Here is a 10,731-nt window from a genome sequence, read left to right on the forward strand (position 1 = left end):
GTCCTCTCATTTATCTGTTGTTTAATCTTCACTTTCCTAAAGTCACTTGACTTGTATTTTTCCTTGCTCATCTTCCTTATTTCCTATGTTTGGTCATCGTCATTCCCTTCTTGGAAGAAATTAGACCTTGAATTTAACACAATCATAACATACATGAAGAAAAGCACAAGTCAATGACATAAAAATCTAAATCAATTTGTCAATCGATATCAAATGGAAATTGGAAATGTTAGACTAAATGCACCATGGTTAAATTGTACTTAGTGAAAAAAGATAAAGTTTCATCTATGTTCAAAGATTCTAACAAAAGTGGATTTTCTTAGCTTTTTCCATCATGATAACCAATCGAAAAATCATTTTATATAAAACAATCTCTTATTGACAACACTGGACTCACGTGAAATTTTGGAAGAACATGTAAAGTAAGAAAAGATGAAGTAGCGAATCTAATACTCAATTGTGAAACTAATCCTTGAGAGGGAATGCCAAAATCATTTGTGCTAACATTTTGATTTAAAAGGGATGGGCTTTCTAAACTAGTAAACAAGTTTCATTTTTTAAATGTATATTAGGTTTACTGTGAACTAAGTAAGCATCGACACGTACATCACTTATGTTAATGAAGACATCAAAGTTATAGTTCATAAGCAAAGAGGAATCAATATTAGTGAAGGAAAATATTTCAACGTGCATATTTTCAAAATTAACAATCAAAATGGTAAAGAGTTCAAAATTTGGAAACACCACACAAGTTCCCAAACTATGAGATGTTTCATGTGATGATACATTCTCAAGAGCATAGTTGTCTCTGCAAGTCTCCTTTTGTGCAACCTCACAAAATAGGAAGTCGTGAATTGTCTCCTTCGGCCGTGCACCTTTAAAACCTTCAAAAATGGATCAACATAACTAGATAAATAAATAAATAAAATTAGCATTAAGCGTCAAACAATTATAATCAATTGAAAAACTATGTATGGATGACCTTACCAACATTGTTCCATTTTCCTTAGTCTTACTTTTATTCTCAACTTTTTCTTTTACCTTATTATTTTATTTTTCCTCACATGTACTATCAAGTGTACATTGAGCATTTGCTTGTATTTTCTCTGTCTCTCAATGCTCTCTTCTTTTTTTTTCTCTCAAAGCTAACTTTTTTTTTATCTTTCTTGTCTCTTTTATCAATCCCGCATCACATTGATATTTCACATAATCTGGATCCATCACAAAATATATTCCTCATATGTTGTACTTGTCTTTCCTTTTTTCCCTCCTTCTTTTTATATGTTATGTCTTTTTTCTTTTGCATATCTATCATCCTTCCTCTCAAATCTTCTAAGGCTCTTTTGTTTTTCTCTATCATACAGTTCATGTCTACACTGTTTTTTGGATTTATACTTACATTCCTCATCATGACGAAATCTTTCATGCGACCTTTCATTCATGAACTCATACTGCAAAACAATCATTTTAGTATTCATCAATTTAGTGAACCTTACCATGATAGAAGTCTTTCTTGATGATGAATGAGTAGAATCACCGATGTCCATTGATCTCAAAAAACAACAAACAAAAAACAATGAAGTAAAACAAAGAAACATCATTAAAAAGGACTTCACCACTCTTTTAAGTGTTTACACTAAATAATGTGTCACTCATGTAGATCACTCAACAATACTTTTTTTATAATGTGATCTCTTGTTTTTTCGACTCCTTAATTGCATACTCATATGTTTCTTACAAGAATCAAATCATGTTCAATCAAGACTCTGGAAAACATCTTACAAATGAGAAGGAACAAAACTTAAAAATCATCACTCAAGAGGCTAAAAATAAGCTCAAGAAACTCTAACACAAAAACCAATAGAATTTTTAAGATATACAAAAAAACAAATAAATAAAGAAAAACAAACTTAAATAAGAATGTAAACAAGACAATTTAGATATGATGTTAAAGAAAAACAGACAAAAAAAAAACCAAAATTTTGAAGTAAAAATGTGATAAAATAGTGAAAATTTGTGTAGATTAGAATGGTGAAAGAAAATAAAAAATCTGAATTTTTTGTAGCCGCCTTTTGCTATTTGCAACACAATTTGTGCAAAAGTTTCTATTTACACCTCTATGTTTTTCATTTTTTTCAATATTTGGATTCCTCTCTTTTTTATAAAGCTACTTTGGCTTTTGAATTTCTAGATTTGAGTAACAAAATAAGAAATAACACAAAACCAATTTCACTACATAAAATTTGGATCAACCACCACAAAATGATGAAGATAGTGATGAACTTGATGAGGTTCTGGAAAATTTCCAGAAACTATAACAACTCAAAATTCACTCTAATTGAATCAAAAACTAAAAGAAAATGAAGAATGACGCACGAAATTTCATTTTAAACATCATCATGACGTGAACAATTCCAAATAAAGACATGGATGAACACTTGAAGAAGATTTTGGTGCGAAATTTCAGAATTCGAGACAATCAAAATTAAACCAAAATTTCAGCAGCGTGTTATGTTTAACAATGCCAACGGTATAGATCAAGCAATAATCAATGAAGTTCTAACATGAATTTGATAAAAACACACAAAATTTCAACAAAGAAAATGCTAGAAATCACTTCACTTGTAATTTTATTTAATATAATAAAATTATTTCTTTTAGTTTTAATGACTCGTAATTTTTAGCCTTACTTTAATTCAATTTAACTTTTTTTTTCAAATGTTCAACTTTAGTTTGAGGTATTCAATTTATAGTTTTTATCTCCTTTTAATATTATTGGTATTGACTTTGTGTTAGTAATTTCTAATGGTCAAATTACATATAAAAAATAATTAATTTAACAAACTTCTCTTATACACTCTAGTCCAAACAGGTTATACTATTTATACAATTTTTTTGTTGTTACAAAGAAGGAGTTTCAATAACAGGACAATATTTGATCAAGTGCAACTCAACTCTTGGCAATACTTCATGAATTTTGCTTCCATCTTTGGTTTCTCTTGCTAAGGTTAGTAATAAATTGTGGGGGGAAATTGGAGGACCAAATTTACAAATTTATTAAAATAGAGAATCAAAATTAAATTTTAACAAAAAAATATTATAATTGAAAGAAATAAATAATATTATAATATTATTATCAAATTATTTTTCTTAAGCATTTATGTATTTTTTGTAATTATAAATACAAAAATTTTATATAACAATTTAAAAATTATGCAATAATATTAATTAGAGGATAAATACAAAGAAATTTTTTTTTTCATAAAAAATTAGAATGAATTGATTTTAAAACAATTATTTTTTTTGTGAATGTGACACTTGTTAAGGAATAGAAGAATATTAATTTTGGGAATGTGTTACTTAAGAATTAGATGACGTTCAAGTATCCCACTTTTGGTTTAGTTTGAGGGTTTAGGATTTTTAATTTTTAATGTTACTTTAGTCCATGTTTAAGAATTTTGTTGGTTAGACATGTTTGACAGGAAAGGTACTAAATTTTAAATGTTATTTGATTAGGGTTCAGTTAGGTAATTTGAAAAACGAGGAATACATCCTCTTTCGATAAGAATAATTTTATGGTAATCAAAATTTAGAATGTGTCAAGTATCTCGGTTTATTTTAGTTTAATTATTTTGGATATTAATTTAATAAGTGGTTATCACATCCACTTTTTATGTTTGTTTTCTTGAGGTGGTTGGTTAGGTATAGTTTTGGTTGTTTAGAGTGTTTACATATAGTTTTGGTTGTTTAGAGTGTTTACATATAGTGTTGATTCTTGGACTATCATTATTTTTTTAAATTGGTCTTTAAACTATTCACTCAATCTTAAAATAAGTATTGTTTAAAGTTTTTGTCTTTATATTAAGAAATATAATAATTAGAAAAAAAAATATATAATTTATTTTATTAAACTATTTATCTTAATTATTGATGAATTTTTTATTATTATCAATATAAATATAATAATATTTTATAATTTGTGCACATAGTAATTATTGAAGGATAGTATTAGAGAAAAATAAATAATAAAATTTGATAATAACATTCATCGTGAGATAAATTATTTTTGTTAAAGTGAGACTTATTGTAAAATGGTTGAAGTATTACAATCTATTGAGGTATCCCTAAACTATTACTCATTCAAATTATTTAGCCTTTCCGTCAATTTTTATATTTTGATATTTGTCAATTTTACTATTTTTAATTATTTAGTCAATATAGCCTCTAAAGTATTTGTAAAAAAACAACAATTTAAAGATACATCAATATAGCCTCTAAAGTATTTGTAAAAAACAACAATTTAGGCCCCTCAACTAAATAAATAAAATGATCAAGACATGTAATCTAGTAAATATTTAAAACAATACACTAATAACTATTATTTCATATCGACGCATGATTAAAACTATTTTTAGTGGATAAACAAAATATAAACAAATAAATTGATTAAATCTTGCTTAAACCAAGAAATCAATATGAAAAAAAAAAAATCAACGTGTTATGTAAATTAGAAGAATTCATTGAAATAATAAACCAAATTATTTACGCGTATACTAGAAACTTTAAAGAAGGTTTTAAATCGAAATATGAAAATAGTTTTAATCTCAATAAAAATATCTGAAAGAATAACGGATGTATGGTTTATTGATTTCATACATTTATTGATTTACTCATTTATTTGATAAATTAAATTGTTTTTTTTATGATATTTTATAGATTACATTCAGTTATTTTATTTGTTTAAGGAAATGCTTTAACTGCAGACTACATCACGTGATAGGACTCTAATATTTTAATGTCTATAATTACATTAAACAAAAAAATCAAAGACTTTTAAAATTATGACTTAGTGACTAAAGAATAAAAAAATAATCATAATTTTAATAGAAAGATTAAACAATGAGATCGAAAAATAATTTTAGTATTTTAATATTTTTTTTTCATAATTTCAAGAACAATCTGAAAAAATTCTTAAAAAAAGTGATAGTTTAGAAACCAAATTGATTCCTTATTATTTAAGAAATAAACGATTAAACAATGGCATAATGGTTTCATCTTTTGCAAAAGATCAAATATATATTTATTTGTGCAAAGCAAATTCTATGTGCACCGCTTAGGTTATTATTTATTTTATTTTTGAGAGGAGATGGTATACATATAACAAGCTAGTAAGCAATTTTTTGTTAATTACTATTCCCTTTATTTCACAAGTGTTTTATTTGAGATGTGTATGGTTTTTGAAAAAAATAATTAGTTATATTAAAATTTTAATAATAAAAAAATTATTTACTAAAATATTTTTATTTTATTGATAATAAAATATAAAGATCTTCAAGACCCAAAGTACTTTAGAGGAAGAAAAACATATTCTTAAATTAAAACACTTTTAAAATAACTACTAAATATATATTTTTAATATATATATATATATATTATTAATTAATCTTAAAATATAAAAAGTGATATTAGACTCATTCAAATATAAAATTATTTTGAAAATATTTATATATAAAATAAATACATCAAATTTACCTATCTTTCTTTAATGTATAGTACAACTCGCTCCCTCCTTAAATGTATCACAGGAACAATAATTACACAAACTTTTTCAATTCCAAAGCCCTCTATTTTTTTTTTTCTTCTAAAGCTATCAAATGAATGTATGAGTGAACACCAATAATTTAAACTCAAAAAGGAGAAAAAATTTGGAAACAAAAATCGTTGACTTAATTCTGCAAGTATCAACTACAATAAATACATTCTTAAAAAACACTACAATGCATACAATTAATGATAATTTAAGAAAAGCATTTATTTGTTTTAAATGATTTAATTAAGAGAATTAAATGAACTGAAGTAACAACCTTTATTTGTAGGTAGGAGTAGTTAATTTTGTTTATAATTAAATATATATGAAGTGATTATAATATTTACACGTGTGAGGGGACCAATATGTGTTGAGCAATCTCTTTTGCCACAAAGTAGTTCACACATGAGAGTGCTTCAAGAATGAAGGATGGTGGTAGGAAAAAGCTGGGTTTGTGTAACGGATAAAATATACGTCTTGCATAATTTTTAGATTCAAATAAACTTTTTATTTCAATCTTTTTATTAAAAAAAAACGAGTTTTTAATTCTCTTATTTTAAAATTTTTGAGATTTTTTAGTCTATCTAATCTTTTGCTTGGTTCTAAAGTGGTAGTGAGAAATTGGATAAAAAGTACAATTATTATAGAAATATGTTGATTTTTATTCTAACTACCATTAAAATTATAATTGTAAATGATTTTCATAGTGTGATAATATAAAAAAAATTATATTGTTAGTGCATAACAATTAAACTCATTAGATATAAGATCGCTATAGATATTAAAAAAAAATTATATTCTATTATTTTTAAAATTAACATTTTTCTATATATATTAAATTGATTGTTTTTATAATTAATTGAAAAAAAATATTATAAAAACTATTAATTAATTTAATAAATTACTTTACATTTTAAAACATTAAAAAAATTATACAAACATTTAATAATTTTACTAAAATATTTTCGTGGAATTTAAAAAAACATCATCTTAAAATTTGTGAAAGACTTAAAATATGTTGAGTCGCTCTAGTTCTTTATTACATGCTTCTATAAATAGGGAAGCTAGTAGACATGGAATGGCATATCCAACATCATGACTTTGTTTTCAAAACCATTCACTTTCTTAGCCCAAATCATGTTTTCTACACTTTCCATCGTTGGAGACTACCTAAATAACCAAATATTATTCAAGTCTTGTAACATTTTTTCACTCTTACAATGGTGTGGCTTAATAGCATTTATAGCAATATTTTACCTAAAGAAAAAACAAAAAAAGGTATATCTAGTGGATTTTGCATGTTATAAACCTTATGCTAAATGCATTTGTAGTAAGGAAATGTTTTTAAATGCATCAAAATGTACTGGACAATTTAAAGATGAGAGCTTAAATTTTCAAAGAAAAATTATGGATAAATCTGGATTTGGTGATAAGACTTATGTGCCAGATTCCTTATTGAAAGTTCCACCAAATATTTGCACAATTGAAGCAAGGAAAGAAACAGAATCAGTGATTTTTGGTGCTATTGATGAACTTTTGTTGAAGACAAAAATGAAGGTTGAGGATATTGAAATTATTATAACAAATTGTTGTATATTCAATCCTACACCTTCTCTTAGTGCCATGGTTGTTAACCATTACAAAATTAATCATCAAATTTTGTGCTATAATTTAAATGGTATGGGTTGTAGTGCAGGACTCATAGCAATTGACCTTGCTAAACAACTCCTACAGGTTAGATCATCTTTATTATTTTTAATTTCAATTTTTTCATTTTACTTTTGTTTTGCCTAATATTATTATTTCATCCTTATAGCTAGCAGCATTAAATATAAATATGTGGGTTTACTTATATTTTTAGAACTTAATATACTAAAAAATAAATAATATGACAAAGAGAAAAATTTATGTTATAAATTGTGTTTTTTTACGTTTTGATTTTTCTAATAATGTATCTGTTGTTACAATAGTTTTAGAATTCGATTGTGAGTAAGAGTTTTGAATGAAAATGTTTTGAAAGGAAAATGTTTTGAAAGACTAAGGCTATATTTTATTATATATTTAGTATTTTAAAAATTTAAAAGAATAATATAATAAATGAATATATAATATTATGTTGTTCTTTTAACTCATTTATAAATATTACATATATATTAGAATATAAATTTGACCCTCCACTAGTAAACATATCCTAAATATATTGAAGTTATTAAAAGAAATTTAAATGTATTTTTTATTAGCAGTTTTGATCTTTAAACGTATTCTTAGTCAATTAATTTATTCTTCAAATGTATTTTTCACTAGTCATTTTATTCTATAAAAATACTAACAAGACATAATTGATGATATGTTTGTAATTTTGACAAATTTAAAGATTGTAATATTTAAAGATCAAAATGACTATTTACTTTTTTTTGTGATATACATGTCTGAGTCAATAATTTACACATTTATCCGCTTATAAACACAACCAAATTATTCTTATAAAATATAATAATTAAAATCTAATAAAATATAAACATGAGTAAAAAAAAATATAATTTTATATTTAACTCAAAATTAAATTTAATAATTAATTTAAAAATATGTATGATTTTATCGCAAATATAGTTTTGTCATTTTATATGATCTGATAAATTATTTTTTAAAATTATAAAAATATGAAAATATAAAAAAATCAAATCAGAGTAATTTTTTTTAGAGTATGAAAGTAGTTTTATAAGTATATGCTAAGAAATTAAATATGTAAATATTATTTTTTAGAAACAATGTATAAAACAATAAAAAATAAATTAAAAAAAGGCTATGATTCAAAATTTGGACCCCCAACAATTTAATCTTGGTTCTGTTCTGTTCAATAGGTACATTCAAACTCATATGCCTTAGTTGTGAGCACAGAAAACCTCACAAGTGCATGGTACTTAGGAAACAACAGATCAATGCTTCTTTCCAATTGTCTCTTTCGTGTTGGTGGTACAGCAATCTTACTCTCAAACCTTTCTTCAGATTCTCGTCGTTCAAAATACCACCTTAAACACACTGTTCGTACACACAAAGGTTCACAAGATATTTGTTACAATTCCATTCTTAGAAGAGAAGATGAAACAAACACAATCACTGGTATATCACTTTCAAAAGATTTATTAAATTCAGCTGGTTTTGCACTTAAAGCCAATATTTCAACACTTGGAAAATCTGTTTTACCTTTATTAGAGCAACTAAAGTATGTGTCAACTTTTTTAGCTAAAAAGTACTTTAATACAAGAATAAAGGTTTATACTCCTGATTTTAAGTTAGCTTTTGAGCACTTTTGTATTCATACTGGTGGAAAAGCTGTGCAAGATGAGATACAAAAAGTGCTTGGATTAAGTGATTATCAATTAGAGCCTTCAAGGATGACACTTTATAGATATGGTAATACATCAAGTAGTTCTGTTTGGTATGTTTTAGCATATTGTGAAGCTAAAGGGAGAATAAAAAAAGGTGATAGGATATGGCAAATTGCATTTGGTTCTGGATTTAAGTGTAGTACTATTGTATGGTGTGCATTAAGGAATGTTGATCCAATCAATGAGATTAATCCATGGAGTGATGAGATTCATGAGTTTCCTGTTGATGTTTCAAGTTGAAGTGTTGTTGGTGTAATGAAGGTTGTTTCCTTGTGATTACTAAAATAATGGGATCTAGCTTTTCTTAATAAGAAAAAAAATGTTTGTAATTATAGTATGTCTTGAGTTAAGGATTCGACTTTACTTGTGATATAAGTGGTGGTTCGATCAATATAGGACAAATCAAATTTAAGTTCTGTATTTGAATTATAAAATAAAATAGTAAAGTTGTATATTTTTGGATTTGATGTCTTTACTTTATGAGACCAAAAGAATTACCACTAAATATTGATCAATAAGCCTACAATTAAATAGACTATCACTAAATAGGTCAATTCTATTATGATAATAGTAATGTGTTATTAGGGTAATATATACATATAAGCTTGTAAAAAAAAATATTTACATATGCCTTTCAAAAAAAAATATTTACATATGAGCTTAATTTTATTTTTCTTCTCTGTAATTATAATATTTTTTACTTTTAGTGAATATAAATATTTATATAATTTAATACGATTACAATTGACTTTTTAATGACTTGGCATAATACAATAGAAATTATTTTAATCAAACAAAATAAAATTATATTCACTTAATTAAAAAAACTAAAATTAAAATCTCTAATTTAGTCAATTTTTTCGGTGTTTTGAGGTTTGTACAAATTCTTCGACTACTTATGTCGTCACACCATTGTCATTAACTAACTTTTCGTTTTCAACTTCATTGGAATTCAAAAAAAGACTTCAAAGCTCCGTCAAAAAGAGATACAAGAAAAACACAAAAAAATTACAACGTAAAATCAATAAAAAGCATAATTATTCGAAGAAAAAATCTTGAGATAACTGAGATTCTGACGTTGATAAAAGAATAAAGGTGAAAAAGATAACTAAAAATTCTTTATTTTATTTTTTAATTAAAATAAATAATTCATCATGCCAAGGCATTAGAAAGTCCACATGTCATGCCACAATACAAAAACAAAATTGAGAAAAACAAATGGAAAATACAAAATTTGAAATGAAATAAATATGAAGGATCAAAGTCACTCGTTTTAAACATAAAAAACTAAAATTGCAAAATTAAAAATTAGAGATAAAAATATAATAAAATTTATATTTTATCAATGACGTATCAACCCAAGCAGAATTATTTTAGATAGTATTGAGATCACAGAGAACGCACAAGATGAAAATCGTCAAAATAATACATTCACCTTGTTGTATCTTAGTTTATTAGATTTGTTCTTTAATCTGAATATGTATATAGATATCCAGCCAACACAGTCAAATGTCTTGAGATTTGGATTTGCTATAACCCCTAAAGCACCGACTTCTCTGATTAAAGGGGTATTTGAATATCGGATTTGAGACACCAACACAACACTGATACCTCAACTATATTCAATTAATTTATTTATTTTTTCAAATTATTATTAATATCAAAATGTGTATATAGTGTGTTAAGTGTTCATGTCAGTTTCTATCAGTTTCTATGTTTCATAGGTTTGATAAAAGCTAGAATAATTGCCAAGAA

At 25.0% G+C, this 10,731-nt stretch overlaps 1 protein-coding gene across 1 annotated transcript; it reads left to right on the top strand.

Moving 5' to 3' along the window:
• Positions 1–6,689: 6,689 nt before the first annotated feature.
• Positions 6,690–9,430, top strand: LOC101505529 (3-ketoacyl-CoA synthase 2-like). Its single transcript, XM_004515182.4, has 2 exons — positions 6,690–7,321; positions 8,449–9,430. Exons 1-2 carry the CDS (start codon positions 6,725–6,727, stop codon positions 9,214–9,216), a joined length of 1,365 nt encoding a protein of 454 aa, XP_004515239.2. The 5' UTR covers positions 6,690–6,724; the 3' UTR covers positions 9,217–9,430.
• The last annotated feature ends 1,301 nt before the right edge of the window (positions 9,431–10,731 follow it).

The sequence above is a fragment of the Cicer arietinum genome, chromosome 8, assembly GCF_000331145.2.
Source record: "Cicer arietinum cultivar CDC Frontier isolate Library 1 chromosome 8, Cicar.CDCFrontier_v2.0, whole genome shotgun sequence".
Lineage (NCBI taxonomy): Eukaryota > Viridiplantae > Streptophyta > Magnoliopsida > Fabales > Fabaceae > Cicer > Cicer arietinum.